General features: G+C 52.3%; 1 protein-coding gene and 1 long non-coding RNA gene across 3 annotated transcripts in view; one reads left to right on the top strand and one right to left on the bottom strand.

The window, feature by feature from the left end:
- KIRREL3 (kirre like nephrin family adhesion molecule 3) overlaps positions 1 to 27,048 on the top strand; it is a 549,921-nt gene that overhangs the window by 484,197 nt on the left and 38,676 nt on the right. For both annotated transcript variants that reach the window (XM_047823798.1, XM_047823797.1), the window contains exon 5: positions 23,092 to 23,249. In XM_047823798.1, coding sequence (XP_047679754.1) covers positions 23,092 to 23,249 — 158 coding nt within the window. The remainder of the gene's footprint in view (positions 1 to 23,091; positions 23,250 to 27,048) is intronic.
- On the bottom strand, positions 22,691 to 23,233 carry LOC125146882 (uncharacterized). The gene is made up of 2 exons (XR_007144912.1): positions 23,165 to 23,233; positions 22,691 to 22,885 (listed from the first exon to the last, which is right to left on the bottom strand). It is a non-coding gene; the product is annotated as an uncharacterized LOC125146882 (long non-coding RNA).

The raw sequence follows: 27,048 nt of genomic DNA, 5'->3' as shown, positions 1-27,048 counted from the left end.
CCCGGGGGGTGTGGGAGAGGCAGGACAAGTATGATTGCAGAAACCAGTTAGGAAGCCACTGCCAAGTTAGGTCATGGTGACCTGCCTGGGGTAGCAGCAGCACAGGTGTGGAAAGAGATGAGATCTCCCCATCTTCACATGGTCGAGCCACAACAATAGGGGTGTGAGAGGCAGAACAAAGTCAAGGGCACATCGAAGCATCTGGCCCGAGCTCTTGAGATATCAGGACCGGAACCCCTGTGTCCTGAGCAGAGGGCACCCAAGAGGGACCAGATGTGATCCCTGAGCTTCCCTCCTGTCCATGGTCCTGACTGTGACACTAACGGGGCCCCTTCCTCAGGCAGCCACCCCGCCTCCCACCCTCCACTCAACTTGGAGAGCCATAGGTCTGAGGGCACACACAGGGTCACCTCATCCCTAAGGCACTGCGGCCAGCATGGCACCAGGCTCCGAGGAGGAAATCCAGGTATAAGCAGTCACGCAGGCTCTCAGAGAATCGGGTCTGCCTGGGGAGCTGACTTAAAAACATACGAGACGGTTCCATATGGAAACTTGGCCAGAAAGAGTAAGTGGGACAGGGACAGATGTGGACAGTCAGGGAAGGCTTTGGGGGGGGAAGCAGAATTTGGATCTGGAGCATGAACCACTTGGGTCATCCAGGAAAGGTGGAGGGCCCTGGAGGTGGGGAGACGTGGGCGGTTCATATGGAGAAACTTTGATAGGTCAGAGGGCAAGGGAGGCTGGCACCAGGTCACAGAGGGCCTTGAAGTCACGCTGAGGGTTCAGACTCCATTCTGCAGACAGGGGGAAGCCACTGAGAAGACAAAAAAGAACAAGTTTGTAGGCCCACCACTGAGCCGTGCCCCTCTATCTGCTTCCGTTCCCCCACTGCCTTCCTGTAGTCCCCTCCCAGCCCACAGCCCACAGCTCCCAGCCCGGCCCAGCCCAGGGTTTGAGCAGCAGAGCTGGAGGACAGGAGCTAAGGCGGACCGGCAAAGTGTATGGCACTCCCCGGAATTGGTCAGTGTACAGCCTGGCCACCCTGGCTGAGCCTTACCCCATCAGGCACTAGCTCAAAGCCTGCAGGTGCCTCTGACTTCTCCCTGCCTCCCCGTCTCTGAGGCCCAGGTTCCTCCTGGCCCGATTAAGGTGTGTCAGCGCACTGAGAACTTGATGGATGGCCTCAGGAATGGCTGCCCCTCTCTATCCGTAGAGCCTCGGGAGCCCATCCATCTTCCCTTGGCAGCCTGCTCCCACCCCAGTGCTCACGTCCCCTAGGACGTTTCTGGGCCTGAACATGCCCCCGGTGGGTCCCAAGAGCCTGAGGCGTCGGCCTGCATTTTGTCCCTGCCAGGGACAGGGAAGCAGGCCGCTCCCCTCCCTGGGGAAGTAGTTGAAGCGGGACCAAGGTTGGGGTGAGGCACAAAACTTGAGAGACATCAAAAAAGCTCAGGGAAGCCACGTGATATTTTAATGCAGAATTTTTCAAAATCAGAATTAATGCAAAAAATCATTAATTTCTGAATAAAATGTCAAAATATTAGCTAGAGACAGGATTAGTAACAACACCAAGCCAAACCATCCTGGAGCCTGAGGCAAGAGGGAAAACGTGTACCCCTGTACCCATGATTTTACATAATTTGTTAGCGGTTAATTTTCTTTTTAGAACGTTAAAGAACTTGAAAAACTATTGAAACATTTAGGAGTAGGCTTCCTAAAACACACAGTATTATTTTCAGCCTTACTTTATTTACAACAAAGACAGTTTACGGTCATTCTGCTTTCCTGGCTTTGATGGGAGCAAACAAGTAATAATATCATCTCCTTCTCTTTGCTTACCTCATTTTCGTTGAGAGAATTGCCACATTTGATCATTTCTCTCAACCGAGTGATCACCTTAAATCATTTTAAGTGGATTTCAGCTTAATTAATCATGTCTTTATTTAAAATTGTGATATGTTGTTCACCACGGATGTTTTTGCATTAGTTGTGATTTACCTTTTTTTTTTTTATGTTTATTTTTTGAGAGAGACAGACTGTGAGCAGGGGAAGGGCACAGAGAGAGGGAGACATAGAATCCGAAGCAGGCTCCAGGCTCTGAGCTGTCAGCACAGAGCCCGACGCGGGGCTCGAACTCACACACCGAGAGATCATGACCTGAGCCGAAGTCAGACACTTAACCGACTGAGCCACCCAGGCGCGCCCCTTAAATTTTTATTCAAGTATTATTTCTCTCCATGACTGAGGTTTGGAGGGGCACGTCCTTACATTTTGTATCCGGCCCTGAGTTGGAGCAGAGTGCTGGACCGCCTGCCCCCAGCCTGCACCGGGAAAGGGTCCCGGGACCCAGGGCTGGAGGGAGGAGCAGGAGGAATAAGCCAGCTCTGGGTCAGCGACTGAGCGCCACATGGCGGACCAGCTGGGGATGGTGAGCGCAAGATACAGGTGGTAGTCAGGTGCTGCGGGGAAACCACTGACCTGAAGTTCAGGTTCCAGCTCAAATCTCGCTGCGTGATGTTGGGCGGCAATCTGATCACCGATGGGCGTTTTCCTCCTGAGTCGAGGAGGGCTACTCACACCCCCTCCCCCGCCTCACTGGGTCATAGGTAAACAACCCACAAGGAGGCTCTACAACCTTGGATGTGAATGACCGCCCATTGCTGGTGACCCGAGTACCCGAGGCTATTCTACGGCCTTCTTGGTCACTGAGTGCAGCTTCAGAAAATTCCGCTTCTTGTCGAACTTAATTCCTCCACCCTCACTCCGTGGTCCATCCTTTCTGGAAGACCAGCCTCTTTGTCCTGCCAGGAGGTCTCTATTTAGTCCTATGGCCGCTGGCTCCCAGCCAGGGCTCTGGGGCTGCACCTTGACATCTCTCTCCCGAGCATCAGAAAGGCAGGGAGGGAGGAGCTGGGGGTTCAGAGCAGCTAAGAAGACAAAATCTTCCCCTGCATAGCCTACCGCCGAGCCCCCTTCGGCATCTTGGTATTTCACCATTAATGACCGTCGAGGCATGAACCATTCGCAAGAAAAGGCCCTTTCAGAGTTAAATGATCAAAGTTTGGTCGGAAGCTGTAAAAATTGCACAGTGATTGTTTCCCTCCAACAGCAGGAGCCGGCTAGGAGCAGAGGCATGTTGTCTGACGGGAAGTCAGTAGGCTCGCCCTCCCCTACGCCCCGGCCCCTGCACTCTTCTCCCCTCCCCTGCAAGTAGAAACACCTCTCAGAGAATTGGATAGACAGAGGCTAATTGGGAGCACGGAAGAAACTGCAGGAAAGCTAATGAGCAAGTGTGTAAGTGGACATGAGTTGAGATGGGCTTTGAGAAGCCATCAGGTCCATCCCCCTGCCTCAGGGTCACCTCCTGCTCCAGGGTCATGTCTGCACATCGCACTCAACTCATCTCTGACCTGGGGGCCAGGGGACTTTGGAAAAAAGAGACAGGACATCTCTCCCCTAGCTGCGTCTCTAACGACAGTTCTTCCTGACGTCTAACCTCCATCCCTCGTGCTGCAACTTGAGCCCATCTTCCCCTTTCAGCGCAGAAGGAGACTGTCTACTGACCCTTCTCCACGTATCAGTGCCCTCTGCTGCTGGATCTCCATCTGTAAATTATCCTTGTACTGTATAAGTCCTGAGGAAACAGGCAAGCAAGGCAGGCTGGCTCATTGAAGACAAGAAACTAAAGTCTGGATTCTGAAATCATCCTTCCTGAAAAAACAAATCTGTGCTGCACCTCTCTATCACCAGAGAGGTGATAACTTGCTGTTTCGCCTGGGGCACGTCACCCACCGTCTCCGGGCCAGCTCTCTCCTCCGTCAAATAAGGGAAGTGTATGGGTTCAGAACGGCTCTGAGGGCCTTCCGCCCTGACCGTCTCCGTGCGGCCCATGCTCACACACCTGGGTCTTTGCTCTGGGGATGGATGTAAGCAGGTGCTCCTGATACGGCCTCCTTACCTGCCGCAGACCTTGACTGGAGAGGCAAACGCAGGAGCCAAACAGCTGAGCCCCGAGCAGAGCAGGAAGCCATGTGGCAGCCTTGAGCCAGACTCCTGTGGCCTTGGGTTCGTTCTCAGCCAGCCTCTCAGGAAGAGAGGGCTTTCTTTTCCCCCATAGAGCAATGGGAGAAGTGAAAAAGTGCCCCCTCACCTACATGTAAGCAGTTCCACAGCAGCACCCCCTTCCTCAGCCCTGGCCATAGTTCTGGAAGCCTGCACCGAGTTCTGTGTTCACAAGTTCGCTCATCTTCTCTTGGCCTTCAGGACCCTCTGACAATATTTGCCATTATGCCCACTTTACAGTTGTGAACACTGAGGACTGGAGAGATGAGACTTGCCCAGGTAAATGCAGCTAGAAGGCAGGGGCCCTGAGACTCAAGTCTCATCTTTGGGACTCCAGCTTCACGCTGATCTGAAGCCCTCCTTTCTCTGCACTTCGGCCTCCTTTTCACCACAGAGTGGACACAAAATCCAGACAGAGCCCCATCCCAGTTCTGCAAGGAAAGACCATCCCCTCCTTCTCTCTAAAACCCCTCCCTGGGAAGGGGGGCTGTGAATGACCCCCTGCTTCCCTAAGAGCAAATGACCATCTCTGCCCACCCTCTGACTCCAGAGGTCTCCCTGCCTGGCCACGAGGACTGTTCCGGACTTTGCTTGGCCTCTCGGACCCCCAGACTACCATCCGGCAGGGGATGGAGGAGGCAGAACCATTCTTTGGGAGATGAGGTTGGAGAAGAGAGAAGAAAGGGCTCATAGAATTCCACTTCATAGAACCAGCCCACCGACCATTCAGAGTAGGTAGTATTACCTCTTCTGTTTTATGATGGAGACACAGGCTCGGAGAACTAATTAAGTGCCCCAAGGCCACACAGCTAGTAACAGGGGAGGCCACAAAGCAGCCCCAGATCTGACTCAAAACACAGCACTGCGTCCCTGGCCTGATGGCATGCTCACGGAGACAGCATGTTAGTCCTCAGGAATTCTGAGTACCTGTGGGACCCGGTGGCCTGCCGTGTGAACGAGTGCAGGCTGAGGAATGCCTCATGCAGAGTAAACTCTGCCGCCCTCTCCAGTGATCGTGTCCAGTAAATGCAAATTAACCCTAACGGGAGTCTGAAATAAACATACCAGAAAGTACAGCTGCCTTTCCTCCCCTCCCCCCGCCCCAGCGCACACATGCTCTCACACAGTGCCTTCCAAAGTCAAATGCAAATGATATTTTCAATTACAGACCAGATTTGGATAATCCGTGCCTCTGGCCACCAACATTAGTGCCCATCACGGGGAGCTGACTGGCTTGAAGACACATCCAATACATTTCACCTCAAATGAGCAATGAAGAGCTCACCCCATCCACTCCTCAGAGCAGCTAATGGACTCCTCCTGAATGACCCATTTGCATTTGGACCAATACATACAGCTCTGACACCCCCAGACTACCATGTATCACCATGACAGTGATACAGATGTGAGCTGAGACCCATATTTTCTGACTTGGGCTGATCCCAGGACACTCACAGCAACTCAGCGCTGCCCTGTCTCTTTATATAGAGCATCCACTGTGCAGAGACAACTTTCTACAGCGAGTCAAGTGCTAATCAAAGGGAAAGGGAAGCCTTGGAGGAGAGAAGGAAAGGGAGGTGATTAAGAATCCAAGTGTCACCAGCCTAGCCAATGGGTCCCAGAGAAAGGGGTGGTGGCAGATGGACAGTGGGGAACACAGAGGGTAAAAGACTGGTCCGAAGGCTCAGGAAAGCCAAGAGACACCAGCTGTCCTGGGTCCCAAAGTCAGTGATTCAAATGCCTCTAGGGGCGCCTGGGTGGCTCAGTTGGTTGAGCATCCGACTTCAGCCCAGGTCATGATCTCACAGTTCGTGGGTTCTAGCCCCACATCGGGCTCTGTGCTGATGGTTCAGAGCCTGGAGCCTGCTTGGGATTCTGTGTCTCCCTCTCTCTTTGCCCCTCCCCCTCTCATGCTCTGTCTCTCTCTCCTTCAAAAATAAACATTAAAAAAAAATTAAAAAACAAAAGCCTATAGCTATCTCCAAACAATGTCCTTATAAAGCCCCAAATCCCAGTATCTCCCCAACATGGAATGCCAGTAGGACCATATGGGCCCTTCTGGAACATAGTAGGTACTCAATACGTCTCAGTGTTTATTAGTGTTTTCTAGATCTACCCCCTATCAAAGTATCCCCATCTGGAAGCCTAGTTTTTCCTGTCCGTAGCCCCCTTCACACAGGCATTTCTTTTTACTCTTCTCTCATTTATTCAGTGCTCATCTGTTGAGCACCAGCTCTAGGCAAGCTCTCAGCCGGGACAGGAGAGACAAGGAGGAACATGACAGGGCTGCTTCCCTCAAGAAGTGACCCCCAGCTAGGCACCTCCACCCAGCCACCCACAAACTCTGCAGGACTGAAGCGGAGTCTCACCCTGAGCTCAGCCCCACAGCTCTGGCAGAGGTGCTGTGCTGGACAGCAGGACCCACAAAGACAAAACTGGCCCCTGCCCTACAGATGTTCAGTCATAGTCCAGCGGAGTCCGGAGGTGGTGTTTCAGCAGAACCTGAAGGTCACATAAGCATCCACAAGTCAGAAAGGAAGGGACTGGCATTCCAGGCAGACAGAGCGGCCTCTGGAGACGGGAGGGTGACTACACAGTGGGTTAATTGTGGGGGGAGAACCTGGCACAGTGGCTCGCCCCCAGGAGCGTCGTCACCATCTGTATTGTTAAGTGGGAAGTTAGTAAAAAGACGAGAAAAATCCGAGGAGCATCCTTCTCCAGTCCGGGCCACTCCCCCCCACCCAGTTCTGCACCTGTCACAACTTAACCTGTCCCGTATGGCACTCTTGGGCAGATCTGATAAGATCATTCATGGCTGCTGTCAGCATGAGACACTGGCGCTCTTTCTGTGTTGTTTCTCCTACATTGCACATTAGCGTCTGACTTGAGCTTTTCTCCCCCAGCTTTACTGAGCTATAATTGACATAATACTGTGTAAGTTTAAGGTACACAATGTTAGTTTGATGCATTAAGCATTATTATGAAATGATACTACCATTACATTAGCTAACACCTCCGTCCAATCACATAATTACCTTTTCCTTTTTGTGGTGAGAATATATAAGATCTTTTCTCTCAGCAACATTCAAATATATAATATAGTAGTATTAGTCATAATCCCCATGCTGTACATGAGATCCCCAGAACTTGTTAATAACTGGAAGTTCAGGGGCACATGGATGACTCGGTTAAGCCTCGGACCCTTGGTTTCGGTTTGGGTCATGATCTTGCGGTTTGTGAGTTCGAGCCCCACGTCACGTTCCATGGTGGCGGTACAGAGCCTGCTGGGATTCTGTGTCTCCCTCTCTCTCTGCCCCTCCCCCACTCGCTCTCTCTGTGTCTCAAAAATAAACTTAAAAAAATTTTAATAAAAAAAATAAGTGGAAGTTCATACCCTTTGACCAATATCGCTCCCATTCCCCCCCCCCCCCCCCCGCCAATGCCTGGTAACAGTCTCTCTACTGTCTGTTTCTCTGAGTTAGGTTGTTGTCGATTTCACATATAAGTAAGATCATATGGTATTTGTCTTTCTTTGTCTGATTTATTTCATTATAGCATTATACCCTCCAGTTTCATCCTGTCACAAATGGCAGGATCTCCTTCCTTCTCGTGGCTGAATAGTATTCCATTATATATACCTTCTTTCTCCACATCCAAAACATATGAGGAATTCATACAGCTCAATAGGAAAAAAACCCCACAATTTTTAAATGGGCAGAAGACCTGAACAGACAGCTTTCTAAAGAAGACAGACATACGAGTGGCCAATGGGCATATGAAAAAGTGCTCAACATCACTAATCATTAAGAGAAATGCAAATCAAGACCATCATGAGCTATCATCTCCTACCAATTAGAATGGCTGCCATCCCAAAGACAAGAGATGACAAGTACTGGGGAGGATGTGGAGAAAGGAACCCTCCAGCACTATTTTGGGGAATGTAAATTGGGTCAGCCACTGCGGAAAACAGGATGGAGGTCCCTCAAAAAATTAAAAACAGAACTACCGTATGATCCTGTCATTCCACTTCTGGGTATATATCCAAAGTAATTGAAATCAGGATCTCGCAGAGATATCTTCACTCTCCTGTTCATTGCAGCATTATTCACCATAACCAAGATATGGAAACAACCTGTCTGCCAAAGGATGAATGGATAAAGAAAAGGTGGTCTGTATATACAATGGAATATTGCTCAGCCGTAAGAAGGAAGGAAATCCTAATATTTACATGGAACCATAAAAGACCCCGGATAGCCAAAGCCATCATGAGAAAGAAGAAGAAAGCCGGAGACATCACACTTCTTGATTTCAAACTATCCTCCAGAGCTATAGTAATCAAAACAGTATAGTCCTGCTATCAAAACAGACACCCAGATCAGTGGAACAGAATAGAGAGCCCAGAAATAAACCCACGCCTATATGGTCAACTAACACTTTATGGGGAGCCAAGGAACCTCAATGGGGAAAGGACATTCTCTTCCGTAAGTGGTGTTGGGAAGAATGGATACACACGGGCAGGAAAATGAAATTGGACCCGCATTTACACCACTCACAAAAATGAACTCAAAATGGACCAAATACTGAAACATAAGACTTGAAACTTTGCCTAAAACTCCTAGAAGAAAACACACGGAGCCATCCTCAGCATGGCCTTGGCTGCGATTTCCTGGATATAATACCAAAAGCACAAGGAACAAGAGCAAAATTCTACAAGTGGGGGCCATATCAAACTAAAACACTCCTACACAGCAAAGGAAACCATCAACACCATGAAAAGGCCACCTGTAGGTTGGGAGAATGCATTTGCAAACCATACATTTGATTGAGCTTTCTTGACACCCTGCCTTGACCCGTGGGAAGGCACAGGTCACCTTAGCGCAGACCTGGCTCACGGCTACCCCCCCCCACCACCACCACCGCCGAACACCTGCTACATCCCCACACGGTTCCTACATTCCCTCATTTGGTCCTGCGCCTTGCGAGGCCCGTTTAGCTCCACTTTACAGATGAGGAAACTGAAGCCCGGGAAGGTTTAGAAACTTGTCCAAGGTCACCGTGTAACACAGTTCCCAACTCTGTCTGAGAGCGAAGACTGCTCTTTCCTTACCCCACATACATTGCTCCCCTGGGGCTTTAGATGCAAGGGCCGCGTGGCCCCAAACACTAGCTGTGGGGATAACCAGAGTCATATGGGAAGTCCTTCCCCGTCCTAGTGGCAGGCCCACACCCCACAGTAGGGATCATCATCTCCTCGCCAACTACCCAAGCTCTGCCCCTGAGGGGACGTCTTCTGATACAGAGCACTCTGGTGCCAACACCACCCCACCCCCACCTCAACAGTGATGAGAAAAAGGGGACACTCAGAGAAGAGGCCTTACCCCCCACCTCTTATGGGTCCCACCCCTGCACTGGATGCCATGACGTACCAGCAAGATTCCTCTTCCCTCTTCAGGACAGGAGGACAGACAGACTCATTCCCTAGCTGCCAGTGTGTCAGAGATGGCCACATCTGCTGAGTCCCTCTCTGGGGACTACCTGTGGCTAAAGGGAGGAAGCCCCCTCCCAATGACAGGCCCCCACAGAGTAGGAGGCCAGCCCCGTGCCCCGGAATGGGATGACCCTAAGGTCCGTCCCAGATTCGCAGCTCCTGTAGGATCTGCTCAGACCGTCATGGTGCTGCCATCAGAGTTCGGGTGGCCGCCCTGTCCAATCTTGCTTTCTTCACTCCTGTCGGGGTGGTCCGGAGAGGCCTCCACCCTAGGCTTCTGCAGCTCTCTATCTCAGAGTCGGCTTGCAGGAGCCCAACCCGCAACAATCCCACATGAGCCCTCCACAGGCTGGACATAACCGGATTTCTCCCAGGGATGCCCCGGAATTGTGAAGAGGCAACAGACTCTAGATGCCTTCCACTGGCATCAAGTGTGATGCGGGCACAGTCACCCGTAAAATGTACCCTCTGTACAGAATATGAAATGCCAGCACTCTCCAGCTCCTGAGGAGAAGTGTGGTCTCTTCTCCGTGAAAAATGAGAAAGATAGGAGATTTCAAAAATATCTATGATGCTAAACTACAGATGAGCATTAAGACACTTTTTTTTATATAATGAATTCCAGAAGCGTTGCCCTTTTGCAGATTTAGAGGCACGTACCTTTTCAAAAACAGGCTCAGATCAGAAAAAGACTTTGACTTTTTCCTTGAGGATTCTGGCACATCGTGGATTTGGTAAATTTGCATAAAGTTGAAAGGTACACTTAGTGGTTTTCTGGGATTCCCTGAAATGAATTTCTGTGGCAAGAGGCCTGGAGAAAGCACTTTGCTTTTCTCCTGACTTGGCACGCGGCCGTCTGGTCTCACGGTTCTCTGTTGCAAGGGACGGTGTATTTTCTCTCCTCACATTTATCTCCTTCCTGAGCAGGTGGCTTGCACATCTCCACTCTGTCTCTTTTGCTCTTTGCCTGTCTTTCCCTATTTGTCCCCCTCCCTGGACTTCTCTGTCCCTGTCACTTCGCCTCTCCTCTTCCCACCCCCTCCCTCCCCCCGCCGCCTCCCCCTTGCCGCTCCAGCCAACGGTGACAGGGAACATAGGCACATTTTCATAATGCAAAAGCAGCCTTCCGAAGCCCTCGTTTCAAAGCCAATTATTGGAATTTCTTATGTTGGTTTTGTAAATCCCTTAATGAGGTGACCCTTTCTCCTGCGCCCCTCTATGTCTGTAATTCCTTCTGAGGCTCCTGGTACGGGCAGAGAAGGTTTCCTCCTGGCTGCATTTCCCTCCCTAGCGAAAGCCACACAGCAACTTGAGGAGGCTGACTTGCCAGATGGGAACCCATAGCACAACCAGGCATATCGGTTCTGCTTTCTATTTATGGGACCTGAGTCCCACCAGCCTTTTGCTGGGGCAGGATGGCTGCCTTGAAGCTGTGAAAGCAACCGAGGGCACAGAGACGATTTCTCGTACGTAAGCAGCCACACAGCACTGAGGTTAGGAGTGGGCCGCCGGCCTCACAGGGGCCCGAGCCGGATTCCTGGTTCCCCCACTTGTGAGTTGTGTAACTTGCCGCAAGTGCATGGGCCTCGATGCCTCAGTTTCCCCATCTGTGCAATAAGGACTCGAGGGCCCACAGCAAGAGGCCACCGTGAGATTTAAATCTGTAAACAGCAGCCCGTGCCACCGTGATAGGTTTCTCCCCCAGACCCATCCGTGTTGACCAGGTGAGCTCCAAAATCAAGTCAAGGTCAGAACTCGCTGGAGAGCTTTGACGGACACCATGAGGCAGCCTCGTGCCCGTGTTTTCCTGCGAACAACGTCGAGAAACGTGCTCGCGTTGCCCTGTGGCCATCTGCACAGGAGCCGAGCTGAGGAAGGAGCAGGTCCCTTCCTTGGCAGGACAGCCCCCATCCCAGGTGGCCCAAGGAGGACACCCACGCCCTCGGCTTGCCTTCCCCTCCTGCCCCTGCCTGTGCCCGTGGTCCCAATATGCTCCCCCACGGCACACTGTTCCTTCTGCGGCTGCTCTCACGGGACGCCCTTTCCCTGGTGACTTCTCCCTCTGGCCGCCACAGGGGCTACTTCAAGCTTCCCACACTCCCCAGCTTCCACTCACTCGTCACACATCACCCACCAGTGCGAGGTGCTCCCGTGGACACGCACGCACACGGGCGCACACACACACACACACACACACACACACACACATGCACGCATATGCCCTTCTGTTTGCGTGGAGCCTGCCGTCTGCTGCCCTCCCCCTCCCCACCACAGTCTTCCCTCCCTCTGCTCTGCATACATCCTGTGGCTTCTTTTTCTGCTCAGTATTAATGAATCATCCGTCTCCTTGCAAACAGCGCCTCACTGATGAGATGGCTCAGACCTTCTTTCAGGGCTTAATTCAAAATAAACAGAAGGCTCGCCCTTCCTAATTTGAGGGGGGGAAACACGGGACTTTGTCTGTCTGACGTGGCATCTGCCAACCTCTGCCTCCCCTGCCCCCACCCCACCACCGTGGCCCCCTCCTCCCTGGAGGGTCCCCTGCCCATCCCATCTCTGTCTCTGTGCTGCCTTTTGGCCTCTAACCTCCTCCTCATTTTGCGAAGAGGCAAGGTGCTGACCGTGACATCTAGGAAGGCTGAGGCTGGGGGCACGGAACAAGTGCAGAACGAGGGACTGAAACAGGCTATTTCACGTACAATACTCTGCTCTCTGTTTCCATGTGAGTTCCTTATTGAACACACAGTGATATCGAGAGCTAGCATGTACAGAGTTCTTACTATGGTGCCAAGCTCTGAAACAAGGCACTCGCAGTAACTCATTCAATCTGCACAACAGCCCAATGAAACAGATACTATCATATCTATGACATAGAGATTATCTTGCACAGAGAATTCAGTGATTCGCCCCCAGTCATGCAGCCACGAGCTGGGAGCCAGGAGCCGAACCAGGCGCTCTGCCTGCCGTCTTAGCCCCTGCACATCCGAAGCTCCAAGGGAGAGGTGGGCCTCCCAACATCCTGAACCTTTGCAGGTCACTGGAGTCAGGGGACCTCCGAGATAAGCTAGTGCCTCGGTTTCCACATTTCTCAAATATGCATGACTGTATCTGCCTTATACTGGGCTGTTGCAAGGATTGAATGATTACCTTCAAAGTACGAGAACAATTCTCGAAGTCCTGTAAGTTCTGCAAGTATGGTAACTAGATCAATCCACATAACGATTGCTCATTATTTTTATTGTTCTCTTATGACGGTGTCCAAGGTAATGTGCTAGATGGTGGGGAAAATGCAAAAGGCATCAAGACTCCTACCCTGGAGCAGTAGGGAACCTGAAACTGGTCCACAAATAAATGCAGGTTGTGGTGAGCGCCGGTGTAAAACGTACGAGCACCGGGTTAGGGAAGAAGGAAAAGTTTGCTTCAACACCCCTGGGGCAGGCAAGGCACCAGTCAACAAATATTGACTAAGCTCTCACTGTGGGCTGGATACTCAACACTGGGGTGGGAAAAAGAACCCGGCAAGGACTGGGCCTCAAGAACCTCACAGCTATCGGGGCAGCCGACAGCCCACAGTGAGAGGCAGGGACTAAGATCAAGAGGGGACTTCTTAGAGGATGTGACAATAACCTGAGACTTAAAGAATGACCAAGAGTTAACAAGGCAAAGGTAGGCTTTGAGCTGACTGGAGAGAGGCTGGGATTCCAGCCAGTTGAGACTCAGAGTAAGGACATTTCCGGAAGAGACAACTTCACAAACAAAAGCATGTCATTCTAAAAGGGCAGGCTGTCCCTGCAGAGGGGTAAACAATGAGTCCAGCTAAAGCATGAGAGAAAGAGCTGGAGAGACAAGGCCTAACTGTAGAGAACCTTGAATATGTTCCATGCTGAGGAATTGGTTTTGATCCTGGAGCGTTGGGGAGCCAGTGGACCTTGTGAGTAGTAGAGACTGGGCTTCCAGAAGAGTTACCTGGCTTTAAACGGAGGTGAAAAGGAGCGGAGTGGAGAGAGTCAGTGATGAGGGCCCAGTTCTGAGATTACTACAGGAGCGCAGAGACTCGGACAGTCTTGCAGGAGCAAACCAGATGGTAGGTTACTACTAAGTATATCAGTCAGCTTCTGCTGTGTAACAACCCCCACCCCCAACTCCAGGATTTAGTGAGTCTGCAATGTGGCTGAGCTCAGCTGAGATGGCCCATCTCTCCTCCACATGGAGTCAGCTGGGCTCATACACACCTTTGTAGCCAACTAGCAGTAATGGCTTCACCTTCATGGGCACAGAATGTGGGGGGTGCTTTAGGAAGGAGAAGCCAAGCCAGGCAGAGCAGCATGGGGTTACCCCGTGGGGGTGGGCATCCAGGTCTTCACCCAATGCCTGCTGAGGACAGGGCAGCAGAAAAGGAGAGCGACCTCTACTTTCCCAAAGAGACAGAGCATCAGACTTCTAAGCCCCAGGCACCTCACCCATCATCTTCAAGGGAATGAACCCTTCTGCTTGGAGAACCAATTACATTTGCCACTGGCAAAGGGCTCTCCCACACTGGAGGTCACTTGATCCTGGCAACTACACAGCAATCCTGGTTTTGTCATATTCCCAACTCTACAGAAAAGGACACTGAGGCACAGAGAGGCCAAGAAACTTGCCCATGACCACAAGCTAGTAAGTAAAGGACTCAGGAGGCACCTGGGTGGCTCAGTCGGTTGAGCGTCCAACTTCAGCTCAGGTCATAATCTCACAGTTGTGAGTTTGAGCTCTGCGTCAGGCTCTGTGCTGACAGCTCAGAGCCCAGAGCCTGCTTCGGATTCTGTGTCTCCCTCTCTGTCTCTGTCCCTCTCCTGCTCATTCTTTGTCTCTCTCTGTCTCTCAAAAATAAATAAACATTAAAAATTTTTTAATAAATAAAGGACCCAGGATTTGAACCACACTGCTTGACCTTCAAGTTAGCCCAACAAAGGGAGAGGGACAATTGGGGAAGAGTGACTTATTCCAAGAATTGCAGATCATTCTTATCCAAAAAAGGAATTTGAGTTTAAAAGGGGTGAAAATGAGGCTGGAGAGGTTGGAAGGAGCCTAAAAGTTCAGACTTTATCCAGATGGCAGGGGGGAACCTTTGAGTGATTTTAAACAAAGGAATGCTAGATATTCGGCAAATGGTAAGGGAATGGATGGATAACCAGACATTTGTAAAGATCACTCTGGGACAGTGTGCAGCTGGGGGCGAGGGGGTTAGGTATTATCATCTAAGCAAGAAATGCTGAGGGCCTAGCCAGGAAGACTGTCCAGAATGGACAGGGAGAAACAAATTTGAAAGGTATTTCAAAGAATTATCCAGGACGGTTAGCCATACAGGATGAAGGAGAGTACAATCCAGAAAGATTCGCAGATTTGTGGCTTTGCTAATTCAATGATGGTGCCATTCCCCAAAACGGGGAACATGCATGTTTGGGATTTATCTGCACACAGATGTTGGCCGAGTCTGCAGGAAAGCAATGTGCTTCTCCATAGACCGTGTGTAGAATGACACGGGCCAGGCAAGGGCAAACCGTGGGCAAGACCAACAGTTAAGGGTGCGAAGAAGACAGAAAGTCACATCCAGGAAGGACAGGAGAAGACCAGGAGAGAATCCTGGGGCCAACTCAGAATCAAGTTATTCCCTACCTGATCTTATTTTCTTCTTAGTACTTAATAGCATTGTATTATATCAACCCAACATTGCACTGTGTGTTTATTCGTTTGCTGTCTGTCTCTCCCAGTAGAATGTAAACCCCGCTAGGGCAGGAGCTCTGCATCCCCAGAGCTTCAAACCAGGCCTGGCACATAGTGGGTGCTCAATCCAAATTTTCCGAATGAATGTTGAACCCGCCCTGAGAAGCAGTTCTGCAAACACAGGCACATTCCCTGTCCTGTCTTGACGGTCTGTAGTTCTGTACTTTGGCCATTAGGTGGCGCATCCACGGGAGGGAGGAAACCGGAGGCTGGGGTTACCCATGGCCCAGAACCTGACAACAGGGCAGAATGACAAAAGCGAGCAGTGGGTGGATCCGAACAGCAAAAATCGCTCATCCACTCCCTTAGTCAACATCTCTCAAGCACCAGCTGCAAGCCAGGCCTATGCTTCCTAGAGCCCTCTGAAGTCGGGTTGTGGAGGGGAGCTCACAGGCATAGGCAGAGCCTGTCGGGCATCTGAGTGGGGATATGCGATCATGAGTGATCGTGATGAGGGCAGGAGGGTTGGTGGGAAGGCCTGGGAAGGGCTTCCACAGCTTTACGGGCAGGTCTGTGGGTGGCTCTGACTCTAGCAGAAAATATTACAGGGTCAAACCTGGATCTAAATTCCAACCGTACCGCTGATCTGCTGTGTTATCTTCGCCAGGTGATTTGCCCTCTCTGAGCATGTATCCTCCTTGACACTATGGAGATCCCAGTTAGTACCTATTTGCAAGGATAATGAGGATAAAACAAGAGGGCCCTTGGCACAGTGTCTTTCACATAGCACCCAAACTAGATACTATTCTTAAAATATTGGACATAATAACCAGTATTTGCATAAGCCTTTACACAGCTGTCTCTGAAGTCTCCCTATCATAAAAGTAATCCTCATAATAATCCTGCAGGTATCTTTATTACCCCACTTTTCCGATAAGAGGGTGAGGGTTGTCAGATTATGTAACTTGCCCACAATCATACAGCTCGTAAAGTAATGGACTCAAGCCAGGTCCAGCTCAGCAAACATATATGGGGTATCCCGAGAGGCAGACACTATGCCAGGTGGAGGGGATCCAGGATAAACGAGGTTGCAGTCTAGGGGAGAGACTAACACCTGCAGATCACGTCCATAGACCAGGTTAGCTACCGAGATAGAAGAATGCCCAGGATCCTTTGGGATCACAGACAAAAGTCATTTGGGCCAGCCCTGGCCAAAGATTCCAGAAAGACCTCAGGGACTGGGAAATCCCTTAGCTACGCCTTGAAGGCTGGGTCACAGTGACCCAGGAGAAGACAGGGAATGAGAACTCTAGCATTCCAAGTTCAAGAGATGCCCTGGGCAGAGGAAATTGTTTTGAAACATGCTCACGCTGGGCTGTGACTTCAACGTTTAGTTATTTTTGGGACAGAGAGAGACAGAGCATGAATGGGGGAGGGGCAGAGAGAGAGGGAGACATGGGCTGTGACTTCAAACCCAGGATCCAGCAAGCAGCGTATACCCTCTCTCTGACTTAAGTGCCAGGAAGTCTTGGAGGGAGTAGGGCACTAACAAAGGGAGAACGCCCCCTATGTGCTCTCATTGTCCAATGAGCTCTTGCTTCAAAGCACTCTCATCAGTTTGTAATTATTCTAGGGGCCCTCCAGGGCAGTGCTCCTCAAACACTGAAGTACATACAAACTATCTGGGGTGTTTTTTTTTTTTTTAATGTTTACTCATTTTGAGAGACAGAGACACAGAGCATGAGCAGGGGAGGGGCACAGAGGGAGAGGGAGACACAGAATCCTAAGCAGGCTCCAGGCTCCGAGCCATCAGCACAGAGCCCGACATGGGGCTCAAACCCCCGGACCGTGAGATCATGACCTGAGCTGAAGTCGGACGCTCAACCGACTGAGCCGCCCAGGCACCCCTGGGGTCTTTTTTCAATGCTGGTTGTGATTGCAGAGCTCCTGAGGTAGAGCTCAAACATCTGCATTTCTAAACAAGCTCCCAGGTGAAGCAGCGGCTACGGGACCATCCTGGGCGCACGCTTTGAGTGACAAAGGTCTCCCCGTCAGCGTCAAGAGGGCAGGCTGTGTCTGGTATTACTCAACCATCTTATACTCAGATTGTGACATGGAAGAGGCTGAATGAACGAAAGGGAAGGATAAAGGGCAGAAGGTAGAAGGGAATAATGCTGAACACTGGTTGGCCTACAGGCCTGAAGCTAGAGACAAGAGATGGGCCCGGGGATTCTCCCTCCGTGGGGTCAGCTCTGGCACTCCCAGCATGAACTCAGCCCACGCCGTACCCCACCCAGGTCCCTTGGGGCTGAACACCAATGCCTAAAAACAAAGAAGAGCAGTGTCAGCAGCAAACCTCATCCTGCTCTCGGCCAAGTGTCTCTAATCTGTCACCATGCTTAGCCCACAGCCTTCTCCCCAGCCTATGATCCAAATTGGGCTGGTGTCCCTCCTCCACCAGAAGGCATGGTGCTACCTCGAAACAGGCTGAGAACCACCCCCGCTTCCACCCCCAAGCCATTCCAGCCCACGCTGCCCTCTCCAGAAATGACAGGAAGCAGCTAGTCCCCCAGCGTCGCAGCATAGAGTTTCTGCACTGCTGTCCCAGGGAGGGCTAGCAGGCTCCCCCTTTTTGCTACCCACCCCCCCAACACTCACTCGTCCACCATCCCCAACTCTACCCCACCACACACACACACACACACACACACACATGCGCACACACACACACAGAGTGTAAAAAGTGCTGACCCCAAAAGTCAATGCCCGTGACAGACCTCCCACCCAGCAATCTTCAGTTTATTAACTCAACAAATTCTTGAGCTCCTACTATATGCCAGGCACTGATCCAGACACAGAACTACTGCAATGACCAGGACAGATAAGGTCTTTCTTTGGTGTCAGGAAGCCTCCTTTGTAATATGGGAAGACAGATAATAAATGAACCTGGCGATAAGGAAAATAAAGTGGGGGGATCTAACAGAGAATAATGGAGGGGCTATTGTACAGGGTGGCCAGGCCCCCCTGAGGAGATGACATTTAAGCTGTGTCCTCACTGACAGGAAGAAGCCAGCAAGACAAGGATACAGAAAAGAGATTCCAGAGAAGAGCAAGGGCAAGGCCTGGGCCAGGGGTGAGCTTGGCTTGTTCGGCAGACAGGAAGGCCGTGGGCAGGGTAGAGTGGGTGAGGGGGTGGTGGAAGGAAGTCAGTCGCAGATGCAGCCCAGGGCTGAAGGTGCAGGTGCTTGTAGGCAACAGAGAGGAGTTCAAACTATGTTCTAGGTAAAGTATGGGCCACTGGCAGGTTTGAAACCGAGCAGGGACACAACCGGATTCATGTTTTTAATAGAACGCTTGCGGAGAATGCACTGTGTGTGAGTTGAATGAGACCCAGAGCTGCCCTCCTTAGCTTAGTGTCTGCGAGGTGCTCTGCCAGGCCGTTGGGGGCAGGAAGGTGGCCTGGCTGACCTCCCACTCTTCCTTCTCCAGCAACCACTGGGCAGAATAACCCTCTGTGTCCCTGCTGCTGGCCTCTGTCGGCTGACAGGCCCCATCTGGGCTGACGGAGCCTCTGAGGAATCCCAGAAGCGTGGTCAGGGGCCTACTTAGGTGACCAACTGGACTTGGGAGGAAACGCCCACGGTGCTGCCCTTGGCCTGGCACCAAGGGCATCTTCTTAGCCAGTTCTGGTAAGGTTGGCCAACTGAGCAAACCAAGACCAATGAATCAAATGAGCTTCATGCTGTATAGTCACTGGGCAGGGGCAGTGAGCACTTTCAGAACAGGGCAGAAACCCTCTGACCCCAGCTCCACTTTGCCCTCCGTCCAGTTGGTGGCCTGGGGGAAGAACAGCCAGAGGGTCACCCGGAGCCTATGCTCTAGTCCAGAAGCTCAAGGCCTTCTGATCGCAGGATCCCTTCTTAGAGTTAGTTGTGGGGCTGGCTGGTGCTTCCTCAGCTTTTAGCTGTGGCTTTTAGGCACAGAATCTCTTGTTCCCTAAGACGGTATAAAGAGCCTCAGGTATATAAAACGGATCAAAGCTTCACCCCGCTGGTGGAGCCAAGAGGCACTTCCCAAGCCCAAGTCCATGCTTCTTTGCCCTCATTCACCGATAACTTTGGGCAGCACTTGTGCTCTCTGACCTCAGTTTCCTCCTCTGTCATGGTGGAACTCAACCGTATCTCCTTGCAACACCTTGCCACACAAGCCCCCTTGCCCTTCGCAGCAGAGCTCCGAGAAAAGTCCTCAAGGGCCCCCTCGGCGCAGCGAGAGACACGGGTGCCCCATGTTGCCCACCCACATGTGTGGCACAGTTTGCAGGGCAGAGCAAGAGGGGAGACCACCCCCCCCAGCCGCCTGCCCCAACCCTGGACGCTAGGAGAGCAAAGTGCGTGGGCCAAGCAGCCCTACAGTGGTAAGGCTGGAATTGGCATGATCCGTTCCTTCCACAAGCAGCGCCCAGGAGCCAGCCCCTGAGGCAGGCTTGTGCCCCTCCTCGGGCCAACATCCAGCTCTGGAGACCGGCTCTGCTTGGGGTGCACTCGGGCCTTCCTCGGGCCTCAGTCACCCAACAGTTAACGCGTTTCTTCTTGACTGACAACCAGCATAACACCAAAACAGTCAACTATTTTTATCTCCGGATTAATCACAAAAGGCTAACGCTTCCACCTTCCCTGTGATTAAAAATTAGGAGACCAAACTCTATAGTGGTTCAGGATAATAACCAATCCTGTGAGGGCGAGGTATGAATAATGCATCTCCAGGCTTGGGCGGCTGGCGCCTTCCCCCCACCCCCCACCCCTCCGCCTGGGCCCCAGTCCCAGCTCCAGGACCCGGGCCTGAATGGAGACGTAATGAGTCGCCCCCTTCCATCGAAGCAACAGCTGCCAAGAACGACTGTTGATTTCTATTCAGCCTCGTGGCCCCCAAACATCCTCCCTCCTCACCCACTCCCACCCCCACACCCCAGCCCCATCCGCACCCCCTCCTACCCCATCTGGTGTGCAGCGAGGCGAAGGCCAATCAATAATGCATAGCTACATGAATAACCGCATGATAACCACTTATTTGGGAAGATATAATCAGGACCCATTCTGCGGCTGGGGGTGTGTGTGTGTGCGTGTGTGTGAGTGTGCGTGTGTGTGCGCGCGCCTGAGTACTCACAAAACAGGGTCCTCCTCCCCCCTCCCCTCCTCTGCACGCCCTCTAATCCAATATTCCAGAACACAGCACTAGGCAGCAAGAAGGAAGCCTGGCCCCTCACTGTATTTGGTTTTGAGAAAGCCCTCCTCAGGCTCCATGCTGTGATCACAGTGTGCCGTGCACCTGAGCAAAGGCCCAGAGACCATGGGTTCTCAAACTTGGTCACGCACCAGAATCATCCGGGGAGTTGTAAAAACTCCTGGTGCTTAGGGTCCACCTCCAGAGATTGGGACTGCCAACAGGATTTTTTTAAAACCGCCCCGGAAGATTATGATACGCAACCAAGGTTGAGAACCACTGCCTCGGACCCAAGAAATGTCAGCGCCACAGAGAACTTTCCAGATCTCCTGTTGTCCTTTCATATGTTGTATCTGGTGAAATAAAGCCACCAGGAGGGACAAGCTTCCCCAATTTACCCTCTGATTTAGGGCACTCGCCACAAGACCACACCAGTTGGCTCTTCACTGGGGAACCCACAGAGACAAGGATGGCCAGGTGTTTCTTCTATTCCCAGAGCTGCCAATGGTTCTTTCCATCTCCCCTGGCTCTCCCCAAGCTCAGCCAGAGCACTCCATCCTGGGCACCTAATGGAGAGAAAGCTGCCACCACAGAAGAAAGCCCCAGCCCAGCCCTCCCGCCCAGCCCGTTGCATGGAGACAAAATTCCCCTCATGGGCAACTGTCACACCCACCCCCCATTTGTGGAAAGCCCACATCAGCCTCCCTTTTGCTCTCTGGCCACACCAGAACCAAGGAGGCCTCTGGCACTGATGAGGGAGTTTGGGGTGGGCAGGGGGTGGGGGGTTGTCCTTATCATCCAGCCCACAGCCAACATCTGCCTAAGCCCCGAGCCCCCTGGGGAGGCCAGGCCGGGTTGGATGAGGCCAACTTCCTCCCTGGGCCAGGATCTCGGGTGGAGTTCTGGGGCTGATGATAGCGTCTTGTAAGCCCTGATGGTTTATTTTTCCTCAGAAAATGGAAACTTGGGGGTTGGCACACACTGGGCTATAGTAATGAACCGCGCCTCCTCCGAGGCCAGGAAGGAACAGGGCAGGGCCACTAGTGGAAGGTGTGCAGCTTTGGGTGTTTACCTGGAGTTTTCCTGAGGAGCCTGGATGCACCAGGAGAGTGGCAGATGGGGGGAGGCCCCGGGCAGGGGAGGGAAGCCAGGCAGGTTGTGGGAACGTGCCCTGAGGGGCAGAGGCTGGACAGCACAGCCTGCTAGGTCAGAACTGGCCCAGCCCTGCTCTCTGGTTCTGCTGCGTCTGTCTTCTCTGAGCCCGTAGTGCAGAAACTTACACAGGACCTGGGTGGAAGGATAGACTTTCCCTGGCAACTGGGCAAAGAAGGTCTTTTGTGCTGGGACCCCATCTCATCACCCAGTCTCCTCTTCATTCGTTCACCGAGCAAACATGCGGTTCAGGCCTCCGGCACTGACCCACCCAGCCATTCCCTGGGGGAGGAAGACCAGAGATTCATCAGGTGGTCTCCAGGGAGACCTTCCCCTTCTGTGGTTTGTCCAGGGAGGAGAGTCAGGAAGCTGCAGAGGCCTGAGACCCTCCCTGTGTCCATAAGCACGAACATAAGAAGAGGCTCTGTAACCTGAAGCCAGTCACTTAACTTCTCTGGGCCTCCTCTCCAAGTGATGGTCATCTATCATCATAACTGCCCATCCTACATCCCATGGTCACCGTGGGGATCACAGGGGTGACTCCAAGGGACTTGGGCAAATGTTTATGGAGTTTATGCCACCAGGCACTGGGCCCTGAGCGGGGCAGGGTGGGAGCCTCAGCCCCTGCCGTGGATGTCCTTCCCCTGTGGCACTCCCATCTCGAGAGCCACAAGTCTCCGGCCACCCTGTGATGAACTGCAGCGGGAGAAGTGGGCAGCAGAGATCCCCGACTCTGGGATGAGGCAGTTGGAGCCACTCTGGAAGAATCCGGCACTCAGGAGATGCCAGGGGTCACACAGCCGTCTGAAACACTGACTCAGCCTTCCGAGGAGTCCCCTCACCTGTCACCTGCCCCCCTGCAAGGAAAGGGGCTGGCTGGGAGCTGCAGGTGTCAGAGGACCCGGGTGGCATCCCTGGCTCTGGTGCTGATTCTGTTCATTCCCCGAGCGACCTTGAGCAAGTCATTTAATCCTGCTGGGCCTCGATTTCCGGATCCGTGTAATTGGGATAATAATAATGTTTACTTTGCAAGACTGTTGTAAGGATTAAATCAGACAACAGATGTGCCAGTGCTTTGTTTAAGAGAGAGAGAGAGAGAGAGAGAGAGAGAGAGAGAGAAGTTAAAAAGAAAAAAAGTACAGATAGTATCTAGGCAGCGGCACTTTGCTTCCCAATCTGTGAAACGAGGCTAATGATGCCTGCCCTGTCCCCTCACAGGCGCGTCGTGAGCTTCGGATGAGATGATGGCATGAACATTGTCTGCAAATAAACATGCAGTGCATATGTCAGAGATTACTGCTGTTGTTGCTATTATAGTTAGAATACAAGGGGATTATACATTTTATTAAAGTATGATAATTATTGTTTGTCGGCGGCTCCATAAAATCCGCCCAGCGCAGAGCCTGCCAGCCCTGCCGGAGGCCAAGGGTGCCCTCAGCCTGACCTCTCTGCTCCTCTCCCCGCAGTGCCACCCGATGACCCGGTCATCCTGGGGGGCCCTGTGATCAGCCTGAGGGCGGGGGACCCACTCAACCTCACCTGCCACGCAGACAACGCCAAGCCTGCGGCCTCCATCATCTGGTTGCGGAAGGGAGAGGTCATCAATGGGGCCACCTACTCCAAGGTGAGGCCTGGGGGCAGGAGGAAGGGCGGGGCTTCGTGGGGATGGGGCGGGGCCTCGTGGGCGTGGGGCGGGGCTGCGTGACCACTCCCCATCTCTATCGCTCTTGCTCCCTCTGTGTGTGCTTTTTGTCTCTCATTCTTTGCTACCTCTCTGTGTCTTTCTTTTTCTCTCGCGCTGTGTGTCACTTTTTCCCTCTCGTGCTGTGTTTCTATTTATCTGACCTTTTCTGTTTCCCCGACTGTGTAACTCTGCCTTCTCTTCTTTCCTGGGGTAATTACTGGGCTCGGCCAAGACCCTACGAAGAGAGTATGGTCGGAGGAGGAGACTCAGGGGCAGAAGTGGCCAGGGCCTAGGGTTGCCAGATAAAATACAGGACACCCAGTTACATTTGAATTTCAGTATAAGTATGCCCCAAATATCACATGGGGCATCATTATGCACCATACTAATCTAAAACAATTATTCATTGTGTGTCTGCAATTCAGATTTAATGCAATTCAGAGTGTCCTGTATTTTTATTTGCTAAATCTGGCCACCTTTCCAGGGCTACTGGGTAAGGCTGTTAAGTTCTCCCCGGCCCCAGATGCACCTGACTCAGGGGCCAGGGAAGGCTGGAATCCAGCCCAGACTCCCTTACCTTGCCCTGCACCCTCCTCTACCTACCCGCAGGGGTGCCTTTCTGTCATTCACATGAAGTGCAATGAATTGGAAGTGCCCTGAACTCACCCCTGTATTAGTTAGGTTTTTTTATTTTCTATATTTTTTGATGCTTTGACATCTCAAAGCCTTGCAGATGAGGAGGGACTTTCACTCCCAGGGTTAGCTAATTCCTGGAGACAGCAAACCAAGGTGCTGAGAACAGGCCTTTGCTGGGCCAACCTAACAATCCCACATCCGTACCCACACCTTGTCCTTTATCAGGCTGGCAGTCCCAGGTGCGAATCCTCCTACCCTAAATCCTCAGGGCTGGATCCTGGGTAACTAAAGATCACTCCTAGGGCCTAGAGCCTGTGGAAATTGTTCAGACCACCCAATCCTAAACTCTTTCAGCTGCCCACGCTGCCTTGTCCATTCTTTCCCACAAAACTACAATAAAGACTTGCACCGTATTTTCCCCTCGCTCCCTCTGTCTCCTGACCAACCCTTCCGCCCTCCGTGGACCCGCAAGCGAAACTGTGAGGAGCAAACTACCTTCTTCATGGCAGTCATCTCCTGAGCTGCCGGCCTCACCCCTACCTGAATAAAAATAAAATCCCAGGGACATGTTAAAGCAGCTTCCACCAAACTCCAGTCAAGGAAAATTGTAAATAGCGTCCTAGACTGCATTTATATACCACAGAGCCTTTAAAGATGAACAGGACTGTAGAGGAGGGCCGGTCCAGTTCCCTTGATCCGCAGGTAGAAAACCGAGGCCTGACAAGAGAAGTGACTGCCCTTCTCAGTTGGTGAGTGGCTGGAAGGACAGTCTCATGGTGCCTAGGGCTTCAGTCCTTCCTGTGTTCCTCTCAGTACTGCCTCAGACAGATGGGCGGCTGCTGAGAGGTTGTGTCAGGCCCCAGGGCCAGCCAACACGCCCTGGCTCTGTAACTAGAGGTCTCTCCTCTCCCTGTGGCTCTCCCTGGCCTCAGAAAGTGGGGAGATGCATACGACCTGTTCCCCACTCCCACCCAACCACCAGCTCCACTCCCTGGGTCTTGAAAAGATAAGCAAGGGGGTGCCTGGGTGGCCCAGTCAGTTAAGCGTCCGACTTTGGCTCAGGTCATGATCTCGAGGTTTGTGAGTTCGAGCTCCACATGGGGCTCTGTGCTGACAGCTCGGAGCCTGGAGCCTGCTTCAGATTCTGTGTCTCCCTCTCTCTCTGCCCCTGCCCTGCTCAAGCTCCATCTCTCTCTCTCTCTCTCAAACATAAATAAACATTAAAAAAATTTTCTTTTAAAAAGAAACTGGAGGGGCGCCTGGGTGGCGCAGTCGGTTAAGCGTCCGACTTCAGCCAGGTCACGATCTCACGGTCCGGGAGTTCGAGCCCCGCGTCAGGCTCTGGGCTGATGGCTCAGAGCCTGGAGCCTGTTTCCGATTCTGTGTCTCCCTCTCTCTGCCCCTCCCCCGTTCATGCCCTGTCTCTCTCTGTCCCAAAAATAAATAAACGTTGAAAAAAAAAATTTTTTTTTTTAAATAAATAAATAAAAAGAAACTGGAAGCAAGGCTTTCACCATCAGTGGAGGGTATGAGGCAGGACTGATGCTTCTCTGAGAGTGTGTCCTTCCTATCCAAAGCTGACCACCCCATCAAGGCCTCACGCGGAGCCTGGTGCCAGAACCCAGGACAAATGCTTCCCTCGGGCATAAGTCCACCCAGGGGGAAGCTGCCCATTGAGAAATAAATCCTTCACCCATGTCCTGGGCTGGAGCCACTCTGTTGTGTTATGAAATACAAAAATACAGCACAGGGAGTACATCACCCACATAAGGATGAAAAGGAAGGTAAGGGGTGTTCCTTCCTATCTGGGCATCTGTCCATTCCCTCTCTGAAGTTGGGCCAGCCTGGCCCCTGCCAAGGTTTGCTTCCTGCAGAGGACACGCCCCCATGGTAAAAAGAAAGGTCAGAGTCACCGTGCTGAACCTGTCCCGGGGCCGCCCTTGCCCCCAGCATGTTGCCCTCATGATGTGGATTCGGCCCCGCTGAGAGTCTGGAACCATGCTACAGCTGACCAGAGCAGGGAGGCTTGCTCACCCTCTGTCCCACCCAACCCTGTTTACACTCCCGCAGGCCTATGGCCTGTGTGACAACACCAGGCAGTGAGGGGCCAGCATTCCAGACCCTGCTCTGTGAACCTCAGGAGAGTCATTCCTTGGGCATCAGTTTCCTTTCCCATAAAACAAAGGGGTTGGATCAGACTCTCTGTGTTAGTAGGCTTGGGCCGCATAGCAAAATACCACAGACCAGTGGCTTAAACAATAGGCATTTGTTTCTCACAGGTCTGGAGGCTGGAAGTCCAAGATCAAGGTGCCAGCTCTGGTGACTTCTCTCTTCCTGGAAGACTGCACGTTCTCTCTGTGTCTTCACATGGCCTTTCCTCTGTGTGTGCAGAGAGAGGCAGATCTCTGGTGTCTCTTCCTCTCCTTATAAGGACACCAGTCCTCTTGGATCAGGGCCCCACCCTTATGACCTCACTTAACCTCCATGACCTCCTTAAAGTCCCCATAGCCTCATGTAGTCACATTGGGGGTCAGGGCTTCTTCATATGAATTCTGGGCAGGGGGACAGACCCGTCCATAACAGGTGCCTGCCGGCTCTGACAAGGTATAAACCTACAACTTGGAGCTCACGGAGAGGGGGGATGATCCAGCAGTGTTCACATGGAACCAGCTCTATGGGCTATCAGGCCCCACCCCTCTGCCTCCCTGCTTCTTCTGGGATTGCAAGGACCATTAACACAGGCACTGCCGACATCCGGAAGGCAGAGCAGCCCCAGACAAGCTATGCATGAGGGGCCAGGGCCATGAGCAGCTGAAACAGACAGGGACAGAGAGAGAGATTGAGAGAGCGCACAAGTGCACACACAGCCAAGCTGTGTCCAGAGTCCACAGACAAGATCCCCTGGGGACAGCCCTGACAGCCCTGAGTTCTCAAGCCCTCGGTATGTGTCACATAGTGGTGGGTCAGCCCCTGGGCCCAGGAGCTGGGCAGCCTCACTTTGAATCCAGCCTCCACCACCTTCCAGCTGCCTAACCTTGCCGTGCCTCGGCGTCCCCATCTATACAGTGGGACCCAGAACGGCACCTGCCTCAAGGGATACCTG

Source organism: Prionailurus viverrinus, chromosome D1, assembly GCF_022837055.1.
Source record: "Prionailurus viverrinus isolate Anna chromosome D1, UM_Priviv_1.0, whole genome shotgun sequence".
In the NCBI taxonomy this organism is placed as follows: Eukaryota; Metazoa; Chordata; class Mammalia; order Carnivora; family Felidae; genus Prionailurus; species Prionailurus viverrinus.
The sequence above is the reverse complement of the archived record's forward strand: the minus strand, read 5'-3'. Positions and strand labels throughout refer to the sequence as shown.